Genomic DNA, 17,565 nt, shown 5'->3' on the forward strand with positions numbered 1-17,565 from the left:
CATTATATAGTACAGAATTTTCAATGGGGAAAGAGACTAGACTATGAAACCTGAATGCAATGGATCACATTTATTGTTTCTCCTACTAACAAAGGCTTCAAGGTGCTTGTTTGCTAAGTAGGACAAATATAGTTAGTTTAATGACTTCTCATGAAGGTCAACTTGAGATGACTGAAGGTGCACACAGTCCAAATCCCATCAAAATTAAAAATCTAACCTTGATATTTTTATGGACATTGACTTAGAAGCTATAGTTTCCATTGCCAATGTGTAAACCAGGTGTAGACACAATTATTTTCTAATGTTCACACAACATATCCTAATATTAATGGAAGTTCACTCATTTAAGTCCAATTTGAGATTGATAAGTGCTATTTAAAATTTCTTTATTTGGTCATTTTTGTGCATGTGTTTCCAAAATATCTGCCTGGATCCTGAATCCATCTCAGCACCCAAACCTGCACCATCCAGACTGGAAACTGTACCCATATTGGCAGCCAAATATATCTTTATCTAACATGGCTATTCAATATTCATAAATAATACAGATGATCAAGTACAAAGAACATGAGTCAATGACATACTTATCTTATCAATTGCTGAAACCATTTTCTGAAGCTCATCTGGGCAGATATCAGGGCAGTGAGTAAAGCCAAAATAGATCAACGTCCACTTTCCCATGAAATCATGTTCTGTTACAGATTTGCCCTCATGGTTCACAAGGCTAAATGGACCACCAATTGCAGCTTTGCCTACAGATGGCCCCTCCTTTATCTGTGCAGATAGATTGTGGAGTTCTGCAATACATTAAGGTAAAAATCAGTATCACGTTCCACAAAGACCATAGCATGTGAATCCCTACAACACAATGGAATAACAAAAATATTTCAAGAAAATAATTTCAAATTAAAAGCATGACATAACTGAAATTACTTGGCAAAACAGATTGAAACATGACAAAAAGCACTAAGATGAGAACTTTAACATCAGAATCAAGATAATGTTTTGCTTATTATAAATATTAGATGCTATGTGTGGTGTATTTTAAACGAAAAAGAAAATTTTATGATTTCCAAATTTCACAAATATCATTTGACAAAAAGGATTATATATATTCTGACTAAGAAATTTATTTTTGTCTCATACGAGTAAAGTGTGGAAAGAAAGGAGTAGAAAAAATATTGATGCATAAGCATCCAGGGGTGTAAGAGTAATTCTGCATCAACCAAAAAAAATTATTTAATTTAGTTATGTTTGGTAAATTCAATAAGGGCTAAATGCAAGCTACCATATGGCTCCATGCACCTAGGAAAGTGTCCAAGGGGACATAGGTGGTTGAAATTATTTACTATTTGTGGCCTATGTGTAAAAACAATTGGAATTTTCATGTGTGGGCACATGTTTCTGTCATTTATAAAGAAATAATCAAGAAAATCCCCATCTTGGCATGGAACTGAGGAAGGGGAAGAGTCATGCATTCATATGTATTGGGTAGTTGAACACAATTCTTCTACTGGGACGGGGTAGGGGTGGCGGTGTATGAAATCGCAGAAGAAACAATCTTTTTCTTTCTTAACACCTTCAACTTTTAAAGAACTTTATGAAACTTTGATCTGAAAACTGAAAGAGATTGAAACTGAAACAAGAATGAAATGCAATCACACAGAGAAGACAATGTACAAAATTTACGTGGAAACACAGGATGGGAAAACCACGGTGAGAAACGCTGCTAGGATCTACTGTCCTAATCCAGCCTCACAGTTAAAAGAATTTACAAACTTTTAGGGTACCAACCCAAAGAATCACCAAAACCCTTATCAAAGCACCAACTTTTCAGAATCGCAATTCACCTATCTTAGCAACGACTCAGTTCTCCTAGAGCATCAACTTTTTGAAAAACAATTACAAATTTTACTGATTTCAACTTCAGTTATCACCACATTTACAACAGTAGAAACATAAGAATGGACTTTTACAATCTGATTGTCTGCACCCTTCAGATGAACTATGTAATCTCGCACTTATACACAAAGACCTGCAAAATTTCTCCAAAACACTGTCAACCTTCACAACAACACCAACCTGCAAAACTGAACTGATCTGAAACTGATTGGAAACTGTGATAATGTTAGAGTAGAAACATATATATGAGTCTTAAAAAACATGCTGATTTTCACCACTGCAATAATATTTATTGACTGTGTATACTCAGTAACAGCACTCACAGATCTTCCAGTTATGATAGCAACTTACATGCACACGTATTCTTCATCAAACTCTTACTTCATATTTCACAAAACTCATGCACTTCTTTTCAGTGACATATACACATTGAGATCTTACTTAAAACAAGGTGTTTTATACATAATAAAGACTTGTCTCAACATTATCTTCATTAGATCCACACTTCATATATATAATGTTCTCTTTCCCATCGATAGGAGAACTTCTTGAACTAACTAACTTCCTCATCGGTTGGGAAGTTCCAACTACCTCAAAACAAATACAACTGCCATTGGATTATTTAACTTTAACAAGTTTGTTTCTTTATAATATCATGTTTGAGCCTTGCATCCAACTGCTTATACGATGATAACAAAGGAGTTTGTAAACACAAAACTGCCAAGGAAAAAACAATTACAACTGTGTAACCGATACATATCTCTATTTAACAGCAACTCTCCTTTAGACATATCCGATCAAAACATTCTGTAGCACAATCTGAAGATAAGAACCAGACCAATCTAAATCAAATGTTGATACAATCATTTTGCAAGTAACTATATTCAGATTGAGAGTAAAGATGGTATCATTTTGTTGTGTATTGAATATTTGTGCTGCTGTTAACATTATTAATATTATTCTGAAACCACAGGTACTGTACCAAAACAGGTTTCACATCATCACTATGGTCAATTTGACATCAATGACAAATATGCCAACAGTGGTTACATAGAAAATTGAAAAGACACCTTTTTAGGCACCCACTTCGGAAAATTGAAAAGACACCACCTTTTTAGGCACCCACTTCGGAAAATTGAAAAGACACCTCATTAGGCGCCCTCCTAGGGAAGTTGAATATTCATCTATTTGCGATGTGCTGCAATTCTTGATTGCCATGTGTTGCTCTCCAAGGGGGATGATGGCCATGTGTTGCTCTCCAAGGGGGATTGGGATTTCCAAGAGGCACAAGAATGCTATAAAAGGGAGGCTTGGGCTAATGTTTAAGCATCCAAAGTTGAGTAGATCATGCAAAGTGGAGTTGACCATTCAGAGGGAGTGATCATAATAAGTTGAAAAGAATTCTCCTTCATATACGTATTACGAATTGAGTAGTAGTTCTAGCTTGTTGGATTGGTAAATCCCATGAGGCTAAGCATTGTATTTCTGAATATTTGTGTTTTATTGTATTGATGTAATAAAAAATCAGTTGTTTCTATTCTTGCAATTTTCTTTGTTATGCTACACATGAATCTTGGATAGAGTAACCCTGTTGATGTGTTTTTCATGCACATGTGAACACAGAATAAAATAGCAAGGTATCTTATCCTCTCTTGAACAAAGTTTCCCCGAATGCTAAAGATTTCGCCTAAGGATCAATCGAGGCAACTCCAAGATTCTGGTACGTAGGGTCTCTACGTGTGGATAAGCTCTTGTGGTATGATGTGATTATGCTGGAATCACAAGGGGACTTACATTCGACTGCATGAGCATTTAATCTGCTGGAACTTGAATCCTATCTACTAGCTGGAAGATAAAGAAATGGCGAAAGCATAGGGTTTAAGAATATATTTTAGGACCTAGAATGCAAGGCTATAGATGAACGACTAGGTGGAGTCCTACTGGGCTAGGTTTCACCATCAAACTGAACAATTCAACACCAGCTCAGTGCGATCTTCTAAGGGATGCTTCGAATATGTTCAAATCGTACACCATCAGACACTGATCACCATTCAATTTAATGCATGAACAATAGACGCGTAACGACTTGAGATTAAGCTCATTCTATGACAGTTGACCACGCAAGGCACACTTACAATCAACAAGAGGCTAGTGGTTTGGACTAAGCGGGTTCCACGCGAGTGCATTCAATAACTTCCTTCATTCAATCTAATTATTTACCATCTAAAATGAAGATTCAACAAGAGACCATGCATATTGCAAAGAAACGACACATTTCACCATAACTTCAATGAAAATGGAGTTCATTTACAATTTAGGCAACAATTTCTTGCCTTCTCCTCGTAATCTACTCTAATTGCTATTCTATTCATTATTCTAGCTACTAACTCCTAGCTATTAACCTCTATTAACCAACTATTAACCTTTACAAATGAAGGGCTAGAGCTTTACATAAGGAGCTCTTTACAATTTGATGGCTCTGATTGATTTAGAATGAATGGCTAGGATTACAAGATAGAAACCCTAATTAGAGTTTGTTACAACAAACTCTTTTAGCCAATGAGAAAATTACATTTCATGAGTGTGGTCAAATAGGAAACTGAGGTAGGTGCCTCGAAGTTTGTACCCTCACTGGTGAGTCGGATACATTGAATCTGGACATGCTGAGGTGGAGCTATTCGACTAGAGGAACAGTGCCTAGGATGCCACCTTGTCTGACGTTTGTATCTTGGTTGATCCTCCTCTGTCTTTGATGCGATGAATGATGTACCTCCTTGACTCCCATGTGTTTGATGAAGCCTCCTCACTATCAAGTTTTCTTTCTCTGGTAGCTCATATCGCCTTGAAGTGTTTATAAGATCCTTCTTCTTTGTCATCCTGTGGTTTCTTCATGTGGTAGAATGGAGATCTTGAGGGGATAGCTTGCAACTCCTTGAACACTTGAAGTCTTCCAACGCTTTACAAGCACCTTGAGTCCTCGATAATGATGAAACTTGAAGAGGTCGCCCTTGTGTTGGCCTGATCTTTCTCCATCTTGATTTTGTTAATCTACAAAACAAACAAAGGATGATTAAGTATACATGATATATTTGTTCTAACCTGATATTTCTCACCTTAAACTATCAACAAGAGGGCATTAGAATGAAATTCACTCAAGATCCTCTCCAGGGACAGGCCCTATAGTGAAGTTCGCTCTGGACCCTTTGGAAGGGTCAGGAGCGATACTGTTAAATGCACAAATCTTGACCATTTCCTTCAACCTTACTTCTAAGCTTGGCTTTTGTCTCTTCTCCTCATCTCAATCTTGCTCCATTACCCTCAAAGTGATGTCAATTTCAAAGTGTTTTGGCAAGAAATTAGGCTATCTTAGGATTTCACTCTGGACCCTTTGGAAGGGTCAAGAGCGAAATTTCTCTTCTGGGCTCAATTCACCTTCTCTTCCACTTGGCTTTGTCTTAGACTCAACCCTTGATCCATTTCCTTCCATAGTCTTGCAAATTTACCCAACCATCCAATGACTTAGGTGAAATCTTAGGTCCTTGGGGAAATTTCGCTCTGGACCCTTTGGAAGGGTCAGGAGCGAAATTTGTGAATTTGCCTTAGATACCACTCAAACATCCAAACTTCTCCCTCAATCACATTGCTCTTACCTCTAACAAACCACCTTGAGGAGTTCCTAACTCAAAAAATTGGATTACAAGGACATTTTAACCATTTTGCCCAAGTACCCCTGGAAGGATAGGACCTATCCTAAAATTTCGCTCTGGACCCTTTGGAAGGGTCAGGAGTGAAATTTACAATTTAGGCTTAATTTCCTTATTTTATTCATTCCAACTTGTTCACAAGGCAACAAATAGGTCATTCTTAACTCAGCCAAGATGCAGTGGCAAGCTTTGAGGTCTAAACTGGGAGCAAAAAAGGCTTCAAAGGAAATTCATTCAAAATCATCATCACTTCCTTGACTAAATGCCCTAGGTCTCAAAAGGTAAGACTGCTAGCAAGATATGAGGACTTCCTCAAACTCAACCCAACCTAGAAACAAGAACAAGGCCTGACCTAGAGAAGGCTTTCAAAGAGACCCTGACTTGGACCACCTACTGACCTACCTCAACTCAAGCAGAGCCTGCTATCTCAATGATCCCTCTGACAACTCTCCAATCCAAAGGCTAATAGTCAAGACCAGGCAAACAAACTAACTAACACGGCCCTAGAAAGCAAAAAAGGAGGGGTCCCCACTTGCAATGGGGCGATGTGTGAATATGTCACAACAAACCCTCATCTTGTGTAAAAAAGCCTATGTTTGGGGTGTGATAGGGGAGCTCCTATATCATGGTATCAGACCGAAGCTTCCTGAGTGTGCAAACAGAGCACCAAACAAGAGACAGTTTGCTCCAGGACCTGAGGGTGGAGTGTGAGAGAGTTTGCTTCCAGATGTAGGTGCAAGTTGAAAGAGGAGCTACTTAAAGGATTTGTTGAGCAGAGGTTCCTGAGTTTGTAAACATATCGCTCAGTGTGAGGCAGTTTACAACAGAACCTGAGGGTTTTGGTAAGAAGATTTGTGTTAAGTCTTTTTTATGCTTTGAAGATGGAAAAGAAAAAGAGGAAAATGAAATTTGTCATTGGTTGGATTCTGACGATTCCTATACTTGAAAAAAAGACTTGAGAAAATCAAAGCAAGAAAGATAAGAGAGGAAATAAAAGTGATGCACCAACAAATAAAGCAGAAAAGAGGAGACTGTGATTTTGAATATTTTACTAATGATGTTTTCGTTGCAGGAAAGAAGGAAGAAGTAGCAAAGTGCCTTGCATGTGGCACTGAAGAAGAACAAGAAGCTACAATGAAGCACATGAAAGGTCCAATACTTAAAGAGAATGGAGAAGAGTTTGCAGCGGAAGATTCATGTTAAGGAATGGAGGATGAGATAAAGGAGGTTGCAGTAGACAACAAGATGGACTTTGAGGGTCTCTTTTTTGATAAGGATGTCATCTTTAAAGAGGAGATTGCAGAAATCAATAGCTTCTTGGAAGCTAATCCTGAGAAGGAGAAGAAGATTGCAGCAGATCAACGAAGATAAGGATGTCATCTTGAAAGAGGAGATTGCAGAAATCAATAGCTTCTTGGAAGCTAATCCTGAGAAGGAGAAGAAGATTGCAGCAAAGGCAAGTCTTAATGAAGGCTTGAAAATGTTGACAGTAGAGAAGGAAAATGAAGAAAGAGTTTAAGCAATGGATGAAACTAAGGTAAAATTTGATTTTTCTGATATTGTTATGAAGATGGATGTAAGCATAATGAGGTAGCTGCAAAAGAAAGTCCTTTAGAGGACATAGAAAAAAGTGAAGAAGATGATTTACTAATGACAATTGCAGCAGTAGAAACAGAGTGGAATGCATTGATGGCAGGTAAAAGCAACGATACAGTTGAAGGCATGAAAGAAGACAACAAAGCTAAAGTTGCAGCAGGTGATCAGAAGGTAAAATCGTTTCTTATTAAATTTAAGAAAGATGATTTGCATGTTGAGATGGACAAGTTAGTGAATACAGATGAGATGTTTCAGATGGATTTTGTTAGTGTTGATTCTTATGCAGACAAAGATATGTATAATGTTGAAAAGTTTAGTGCAAATGCATTTTGGAGGAAGTGGCTGACTATGGTGGGTTGGATCCCACAAGATAGACAAGACTAAGAGTAAGAGTTGCACTTGAGGGAGGAGGAGTGCAGAGCAAACATGGTGGAGGAGGTCGGGTTACGACAGAGCTGATTCCACATTAAGGAAGAGGATTAAAGAGCAGAGTTGTCGGCAAAGGAAGATGCTTGTTTCGCCTAGGTGCTGGAAGAGGAGAAAGAAGAAATTGGAGGTACCTGGTACAATGATGGGGTACATTGTGTCATGTCCCCTTCTATTAAAAGTTGGTTTTTGGTCAATATTAACTCATTTTATTCTTCCATGGGTTAATTGGACAAGCTTAGGCAGAAAAAGTAATTTGATATTTATGAATGTCCAAATATTTTCAGTATCAAAAGGACATTTAGATATTAAATTAAATATTTGGAAACAATTAGTGGGGAATTGGATTTTGTGTCATAATGGGAAGTTTGAAATATTTCTATTTATGACTTTCCCACCAAGTGAGGAAGAGAAAATTGTAATATTTCTAATTAATGATTTTCCCACCAAGAGCAAATTTCAAAAGCAAGAGTGGAGTGTGAAATTAAAATATTTCTAAATAATGATTTTCCCACCAAGTGCAAATTTGGAAAGCAAGAGTGGAATGAAAATTTGTAATATTTCTAATTATTGATTTTCCCACCAAATTGGCCAAGGACAAGATAAATACAAAGCATATTTGGGAAAATGGATCTTTATGCCATTTTCTACTTCTCAATTTCTTATAGTATGAACTTCATCTTCTGCAAAATTCTTCAGTGGACGGAAACCCATAAGTTTCAGGTGGATAGTGAACGAAACCCCATTGTTCACATAGAGCAACTTCATCCAGAGGTTGCATTGGAGCTTCAAGATTTCAGCAGTTTTCCATTGTGTGTGTGTTCAGGGCTTCATTTATATTGTTGCAGTAATTCCAGATGTGTTTTGAGGGCTTTGCTGCTGTTATTAATCTTGTAACAAATCGTTTTCCATGTATTTTCCATTTGTAAATCAAACAATATCAGATTGTGGTGTTTACAGTGACACTGGTGGTATTTGGTTCTAATAGTTTTGTGGGTTTTGCTTATAAATTGGAGTTTGAATGTATTATTTTGCTGCTACAATAATCAGTTTCAGACCTAATTAAAGGATGCACATATGAGAAAAAAATTGTTTTCAATAATGTTCTATAAAGTTCCATTTTAACTCAGCCCTTCCTGTGCAAAAGTAGCAATATTTGGGTGTTTTTGGTGAAGTTTTGAGTAATATTTGTGAATCTATTTTCCAGATCTAAGAGCAATATTAAATTTTTGGTTGGGGACATTACACGTTGATGGTTGTTTACAACCTAAAAGGATGGCTCTACCATCCAACTCCATTTTGTGAGACTAAGCTCACAAAATTTTCTCACCCCGAGTGTCTAAAGCTAGAGAACCCAGGGGTGTAATAGCAATCTTGCATCAACCAAAACGATTTATTTAGTTTGGTTAAGTTTGGTATTTTCACTAAGGCCTAAATGCAATGCACCTAGGACAGTGTCCAAGGGGACAAGGGGGGTTAAAATTATTTAATATTTGTGGCCTATTGTAAAAGCAATTGTAAATTTCATGTGTGACACAGATTTCTATCATTTATAAATAAAAATCGAGAAAATTCCCATCTTGGCATGGAAATGAGGAAGGGGACAAACCATGCATTTGTATGTATTGGGCAGCTACATAGAAAATTCAAAAGGCACCTCTTTAGGCACCCACTTTGGAAAATTGAAAAGACACCTCCCTAGGGGCCCTCCTAGGGAAGTAGAAGAGTCATCTATTGGCTATGTCTTGCATTTCTTGATTGCCATGTGTTATTCTCCAAGAGGGGTGTAGGATTTCCAAGAGGCACAAGAATGCTATAAAATGGAGGCTTGGGCTAGTGTTAACGCATCCAGAGTTGAGTGGATCATCTAGAGTGGATTTGATCATTCAAAGGGAGTGAACTTTTGAAGATGAGAGGAATTCTCCTTCATTTCTAGCTTGTTGGATTGGTAAAGCCCATGAGGCTAAATATTGTAATTTCTGAATATTTGTGTTTCATTGTATTGAAGTAATAGAAAATCAGTTATTTCTATTCTTGCAATTTCTATGCAACTTTCTTTGTTATTCTTTGCATGTATGTTCAGGGTGTGTTAGGATCCCCTACAACAAATATATATAAGCAAGATTTTATTTGCCACCTGAAGTTTTCCCTATCACTCAAATTATTTTTGTGAGGCTTTGGCACAGCAGAAACTTTTATTAGAAGGCCAAGATTCAACAAAATGGCCCATGCCATTTAGGTTTTTGGAAGTTTGCATCTCTAAGTCATTTGTGAAAAATAGTGGCCTTTAGTGTATTTTGTAGTTAAGCAAGTGAGACAATGCCAGCAACTGAATAATATTTTCCAGCGTGAAACAACTTTTCGGGCATTTATTGGGCTTGAAAACCCACGAGCCCTATTGCCTATAAAACCAAAAATTCAAAAACAAATATAAGGCTAAACATGATCATCATTTAGAAGAAGCCATATGATAAACTTCACGAGAATACATAACAATATCTCCCCTTATCTAAATCTCTTCAATAAGCACAACTATCTGTGATTTTTTTAAATACACCCTCTTGCTGATTACAAAAAACATCAAACATCAAAAACTCAAATACGGTTATAACCACATTTGAATGGTATGAAATGTTTCTCACTAATAAACAGTGAAAGGTAATGCAAGCCAAAAATATATATTTTTGCAATCCACTCTGTCAGAAATAAATTTCTTCTCAAGCTTTCCACTAAATTTACACATTTAGACATCCCTACTCACCATTGGCAATCTACCTTCAATACGGCGCTTTTTTTCCTGATCATAGTAGATAATCAATCCAGCTCCAGTAAGGATCAATAGCAGCAAACTCATCCAAGTAACAGGCTGCATGCATTATAGAAACTATTGCATCAGGTCAACAGTACTTAACTTTTATATACACGGATGCAAAAAGTACAATTGTAAATAGGAAAAAAAAAAAAAAAAAATTAGTTGAACTTTGAAATAACGCTCAAGATATTCTTCCAATATTTTTATTTAAGTCAAAAAGAGACTGGCGTCTTACTTTTGATACCATTTTCTAGTCAAATATGTGAATATGAATAAAAAGTTGCAAGTTTCAAATTAACTTATAGGCAAGAGCAGATAATAGTGTCACTGGACCACACTTAATAATGATAAAAGTCTTCAATCTCGCTTGAGAGATTGGAGCCCTAATTGGTTTCCTAATCACAAATAAATTCTTGCACCTTAAGCACTTGAAACTGAAAAGACTTTTACATTATAGTGGGGATGTAAACATATCTTATGGAATTTGTACATAGCATTAAAACAATTACAGTAAATTTATATAGCTCAACTATGTGATCATGGAAAACCAGGCAGGAAATACATTCTAAGTAAAATTGTAAATAGAAAAAAACACATTAGTTCAATTTTGTAATAACGCTCAAGATATTCTCCCAATATTTTTAAGAGACTGGGATCTTATTTTTGCTACCATTTTCTAGTCAAATATGTGAATATAAATATAAGGTTGTAAGTTTGAAATTAACATTTCGACAAGAGCAGATAGTATTGTCACTGAACCACACTTAATAATGATCAAAGTCTTCAATCTTGCTTGAGAGATTTGATCCCTAATTGGTTTCCTAATCACAAGTATATTCTTGCACCTTAAGCAGTTGATACTGAAAAGGCTTTTATAATATAGTAGGGGATGTAAACATATCTTAGGTAGTTTGTACATAGCATGAAAACAACTAAAGTAAATTTAAATAGCTCAACTATGTGATCACAGAAAACCAAGCAGGAAATACGTTCCAAATTGATTTTGTATATGATGCAAATATTATTCATTACAATGCAAGAATCTTGATGTCAATAGTACTAAGTGTGATGACTATAGTTTTAAATTGTATAGCAATCAAACAGAAACTCAATGGCCTCCCCATTAATGGGGTATGAGATACGAAGGCTTACAGAGAACTGGTGAAATGGTCTTCCACTTTCCCAAGATTTGTTAAATTATAAATTTTGAGAGTCAGGCTTGGCTGGGGTTGGATGTATACTTAGAGATCACAATGGCCTTTTAAAGGGGACATGTCGATCTAAATACTTAAAATAATTAATGTATCAAATTCATTGGCCTGATAGAGGGGTTGAAGTTTGCCCACTCTCAAGGTCCTCAACTTTTGCAAGTTGTGAAATGTATCTGAATTCTATATGATTCTGATACTGATTTCTAAATACTCATGCTGAAATTAACTAAAAGTAAATACAAAAACCACAGGTGTTTAACAGTGATTGTAAATATAATTGACAATGAATCATCAACCAAAAATGACACTGATTTTCCAACACCAAAATTTCATTCACAAACTGACTGCTGTATGGCAGACTTTACATTCATCAGTAATTCATTCATCTACAACAGTAGTGAACTCAATTAACAATTATACAATATGCAGACCTGGAGACTGTCAGTTATGATAATGGTGGTGCTATAATTTGGCTCTTCCTCTTGTAGATGCGCACTTCCTACCAATAAGTCACTGAGGTTTTCATCTCAAAAGAACAAGTGCATGCATGAAGTGAAATGTTCAGCCGATCAAGATGATTCCCATTGAAAACCTTCACCACATATATAGGCGATAGCCCAAACATAACAACAGGTTGGCCTGGAAATAAAAAATATAATTCTCGGAGAGGTTGGCCTGGAAAAAAAAATATAATTCTTGGAGAGGTCGGCCTCAAAGAGAGAAAATATTTATTCCAAATAAGTTGGCCCAGAAGAACAATATTATTTAATATTATTAATTTATATGATAAAAATATTTAATATTAATATTATTTTTAAATTATTAACATTATCAATTAATTAAGGTTTAAAAAAACTTTATTACTTGCTGCAAAACAAACAAAACAGCTGCTCACTTGGGGACATAACAAGTTGAGGGAGATTCACAATTGATAATTAATGCAATTCTAATGGTTGGACGCTTAGTACAGAGCACACTTAGACAAGATCAAGACTTACTAATAAATCTCACTCAATTGGCTTAAAGCAGTTCCTAAGCAAGTATTGAACATGTCCCTCCCCCTTAACCAATCAGTCTTTAAAGGACACAATTGCATCTAAACCCTTCTTCTCAAGGACCCTTTGGACTTATTATCCTCTATCCTAAAGTTTTCTGCACTGTGCAGAATCTGGATAATCAGATCATTTGACCGCATGTGTGTTGTGACCATTTCACACATCGCCCCATCGCAAATGGGGACCCCCCTCTTTTTGCTTGTTTTTCGCTCGTTTTTGCTTTCGTTTTTAGGATTTTGTTAGTTAGTTAGTCGTCTGGATTTAGGGTCAAGCCTTAGGGTTTTAAATTTTGTCTTTTCAGGCCAGAATCCAGTCGTTTTTGAGAGTTTTTGAGCTTCCTTTCTAGGATGCAAATTTTGAATGCAATGAATTCGCCAAAATGGTCTAATTTTCAATTGGAATGTTGATGCAGAGCTTAAATTTGTCTAAGTATTGAAAGTGAAATGTGAATTTTTTTGTCCGATTGAATATTTTGACCAAATTTTGACCTTTTTTTATTTTGATCCTGGGCATTGGAATTGATTTGTTTTCGCCTCGTGAAATGTTAAAATGTGAAAAATCATGTTATTTTGGCCTGTAGGAGCAAAATCGCTCCTGTCCCTCAGTGAAGGACGGGAGCTCGTTCTCAAATATCTTACTATTCCTACAAGGTCAAGATGAATTACGAATTGGAAATGATAGAGAGAGGCGAGATCTTTCCATTGAATATAAATTGAAGATTTTCATGAGCACAGAAATGCCTCCAGGAGAAAAATCGCTCCTGTCCCTCAGTGAAGGACCGGAGCTATAAATTCAATTTTGCCTTGTCCTTGCAAGATTTCGATGACTTAACAATTTGAAAGGGTCCAAAGGAAGATGCTTTGCCAAATGAATATAATTTGAGATGCAAAAATGAAGGAGAATGACCTAGAATGCTAAAATCGCTCCTGTCCCTCTCCAAGGGACCAGGGCGAGGTACCTTGTAGCTCTCGTCCCTCTCCCAGGGACCAAAGCGATTTCCTTCATTAGGCAAGATCCGAGCTAAAATCAAGGCAAGTTTACGTACAAAGGCAAAGGAAAACATGAGATGAACGCGTTGAATACAAATTGAAGATTTTTTAGACGTCCACAAGAGTGCTAAGACCCAGTTCGCTCCTGTCCCTCAGGAAGGGACCAGAGCGATTTTTGTTGTAATTGATTTTTTGGCCAAGTTGCAGACAATGTCAGGGCATGGACGAATGGAGTGGAGCATGACGAGTCCGTTGAATATAAACTTGGAACCTGGCAAAGTGAAATAAGAGCCACAAAAGGAAGTTCGCTCCTGTCCCTCTCCAAGGGACCAGGGCGATACAGTGGTGATGTTGCTTCTTATGCGAGTTCAAGGTCGTTCCTCCCTAAGTTCAAGATCGATCCAAGTCAAGACAAGGTGGCGAAGGACATTTCAAGGCGTCTTCATCAAGCACAAGCGCTTAAAGGTTATCACAATGAGGAGATTTGCACCCTAGGACCTAGTTCGCTCCTGTCCCTCAGGAAGGGACCAGGGCGATGTTAGATATATTGGTCATTGTGTGCAAGATTTACGTAAGGACAAGATTTCGCAAGGTCTTAGAGGGTCCACGGAAAGATAGAAAGGTGATGCATGAAGATTTCAAACGTTAAATAATCGCCAAAATGGACTTAGGGACCATATCGCTCCTGTCCCTCTCCAAGGGACCAGGGCGATTTGCTTTGGATCCTTCGTTTTGCTTCAAGTACGTGCTAAGTCAAGACTCCATAAGGATAAACAAGGTTCAAGCCATCATTTGAAGATAACATGCAAGAGTTTTGAACGTCCAAACATTGCTAATCAAGGTAAAAGCTCATATCGCTCCTGTCCTTTGGACAAGGACCAGGGCGATCCTATCAAAAGCGCTCATATTCCTCCAAAATCGAAACAAGGCGAGGTTAAGCGAGGCAAGGGACGACGTTTGGAGGACATCACAATGAAGATCGAAGATCAAAAATGCAAATTAAACGTGAAAAAATGAAGATCGCTCCTGTCCTTTGGACAAGGACCAGGGCGATGAACATCCAAAAGGGACCCATGAACGCACACAAGGCAATCAAATTCGAAGGACCATCAAAATGATCAAATGTTGAACGTGGAGATGAAGGAGTTGGACGTAAAAAAAATGCAAAAATCAAGACAAAATCATGGATCGCTCCTGTCCCTCTCCAAGGGACCAGAGCGATGAGGTACGTCCCCTTTGTTTTCATAGTTTTGGCGCCAAATAAACAAATTCAAATTTCCTTAAATGCTAAGTTCGATAAAAAATTGAAAATCCTATTTAAACTAGCATTTAATATGGTGTTGATCTTTTATTAATTATTTTTGCCTGTATTAAAATCGAAATTTGCAAATAAAAAACGTAAGGCATTAATAATTAATTAATTAATTAATATAAAAATCGATTTCAAGCGCTCATTTAAGGAGGTCGGCCTTCTTATTTTATTGAAAATCATTGAAAATCATTTAAAAAATGGTTTTATTTACCAAGTCGGCCAAAGGGGGTGAATGGGTGAAAGCGCTATATATGGAGGGTGAGAGATATCATTTTCACATAATCATTTTTATCCTTCATGCGAATTGAGGAAAGCAAAGAAGGTGCGAAGGGTGCTTGAAGTGTGGAGTGCGAATTACGTTGAAGACCAAAGGTGGCGCTTAATTATCTAGGGTGGTGCGAACTTGAAGATCCATTTGAGCGATTTGTCAAGGGCGAATTTGCCAAGGATTGAAGACCACGTCAAAGGTGCAATTGAAGATCACGTTGAAATCCAAAGGTGGCGAAGTTGATTTTTGAGGAGATAACATTGAAGGCTATTTTTACCTCAATTTTGCCTAGGCGATCTTTTCCTTTTTGCATTCTAGAGTTAGCTCTCTATTGAGGTATGGCGATTTAATTATTATTGCTTTATTCTTTCGTCGTCATATTTTAAATTTTGAAGTTTTGAATTTTGATTTTCTTAGCTCAATCGTTGTTTTTTAGGAAATGATAACTCTAGAGACTTATCATGACGTTTCCTAAAAAACTTCTCTCTCTTATTTATGTTATTCATTGCAAAATCAAGTTCTTATAATGAAATGTTGTGTAGGTATGGCGACCCGAAAGGCGGGAGCATCCACCAGCCGCTCAGCTCTCATGAAAGAAGATCAGAAGACCGAAGAAGTGGAGACCAAGATCGTGTCAAAGTGGAGCAACATTGGAGATACCAACTTGGGGAACTTTAGCACAAAGAAGTTCCGAGAGGTCCCTTACATCGGCAAGCCATCACCTGTCGCCCGGAGAATAATCAAGAGTGGCATCATCAAGGCGGCCGGTTTTCCTCCAGCTATTCAGTGCCACGAGTTGATGATCGAGTGTGCCCGTCACTACAATCCACAGTCCAGGACAATTGTGTCCAATGAGGGAAACACTTTGGCGTACCTTTCAGAGGAAGCCATAAGTGAAGCCTTCCATCTTCCAGAGCACAGGGACATGATATACAAGAGCATTGAAGGAGCCAGATCAGTGTACGATGATGATCCAGATGCTTGCCTAAGCATAATCAATAAGAACTGGCTACTTAAGAGTCGTCCCTGTCTAAGCAAGGTACCGAACACACCGCATCGGATTGATTTCCAGGAGGAGTACAGAGATTTGATTACCATGCTCAACAGAGTTACAGGAGCACCTCATGCCTTCTATTTTGAGAAGTGGATGTTTTACTTCATCCAGGTGATTGTTCAAGGAAAGGGTACGATACATTGGGCTAGGATAATTAGCCATTGCTTAGACGTACAGTTGAGGAGACTCAGGGCTGCTAAGTCCTTCCACATGAGTTCATACGTCATCTATGCCTTAATCAGGAGCGTTGAGTACGCAGGACTACCTCACAGAGGAGTGATTGGAAGAGGACCCGGCGAGGTCAGAGCTTGTGAATCCTATACCTACTTGCATCATCCGCCAGGGAAGAACTACAAGTTAGTCAATGATACTTTCACGATGAACATCACAAGGACGTTGCAAGGTGGAATTCACAACAGATTATCTCAGGATGCCCAGGAGTTCATCAAGAGGTACAGTGCTTGGTTCATTCAGTTTCCCAAGTTCACTTACATTAGAGTGCATGGATGTCCTTTACCTCCATACATGTTGCCGAGGTACCCGACAGACAAAATTGTGTTACTTGAAGTAACAAGGCAGTTGGCAGCATATGTGAAGGCATTCAGACACAGACATCAGAATGGAGTCCAGGTACCTATTATTTTGGGTAATTCAGTTGAGGTATGTCCTAATGTCTTAGCCATGGATGACGCAGAGAAGGAGTTAGCCTTGTATTCTTTCTCGTCTTTTGCTTGGAGAGAGAGCTTTGATCCATATGGACATTTAGAGGAGACGGTCGGTAGAAGATTTAGACATGAGCATCAAATTGAAGATTTTATGATGAACCTCCTAGATGATCTTGAAGTGAAACGTAAGATACATTCTAGATTGCCTTTGGATTTCATCAGGAAATGCAGGATTTACAGAGTGGCCGACCAAGCTCAGGACAATGGCAGGCACATTCAGTCCTCCTATGATCGAGAAAGTAAAACAATAGGTTTGAATTGGAATGAACCCGAGCTCGTGGACTTTGATGCTTTGATGGCACCAGTCTTGTCTTGTACTCGCAGATGGGTAGACGTTCAACATCAGAAGTTGAGAGAACAAGGCATAGCTATGTCTTTTACTTTGGAAGAGAAACCAGCCGAAGGTGGAACAAGTGTGAGTGAAGGCAATCCTGATCCTAGGAATTCAGGTGAAGGTAACCTTCGATGTGCCAGTGAGGGCAATCTCCATCCGAGAGGTTCGAAGAGAAAG

At 37.8% G+C, this 17,565-nt stretch overlaps 1 protein-coding gene across 1 annotated transcript in view; it reads right to left on the bottom strand.

Moving 5' to 3' along the window:
• Nucleotides 1-17,565, bottom strand: part of LOC131047041 (protein SCO1 homolog 1, mitochondrial) — a 57,034-nt gene that overhangs the window by 30,070 nt on the left and 9,399 nt on the right. Inside the window, exons 3-4 of the mRNA XM_057980839.2 lie at nucleotides 10,404-10,494; nucleotides 585-797 (exon numbers count right to left, since the gene is read on the bottom strand). Coding sequence (XP_057836822.1) covers nucleotides 585-797; nucleotides 10,404-10,494 — 304 coding nt within the window. The remainder of the gene's footprint in view (nucleotides 1-584; nucleotides 798-10,403; nucleotides 10,495-17,565) is intronic.

This window comes from Cryptomeria japonica, chromosome 7, assembly GCF_030272615.1.
Source record: "Cryptomeria japonica chromosome 7, Sugi_1.0, whole genome shotgun sequence".
Taxonomy (NCBI): domain Eukaryota; kingdom Viridiplantae; phylum Streptophyta; class Pinopsida; order Cupressales; family Cupressaceae; genus Cryptomeria; species Cryptomeria japonica.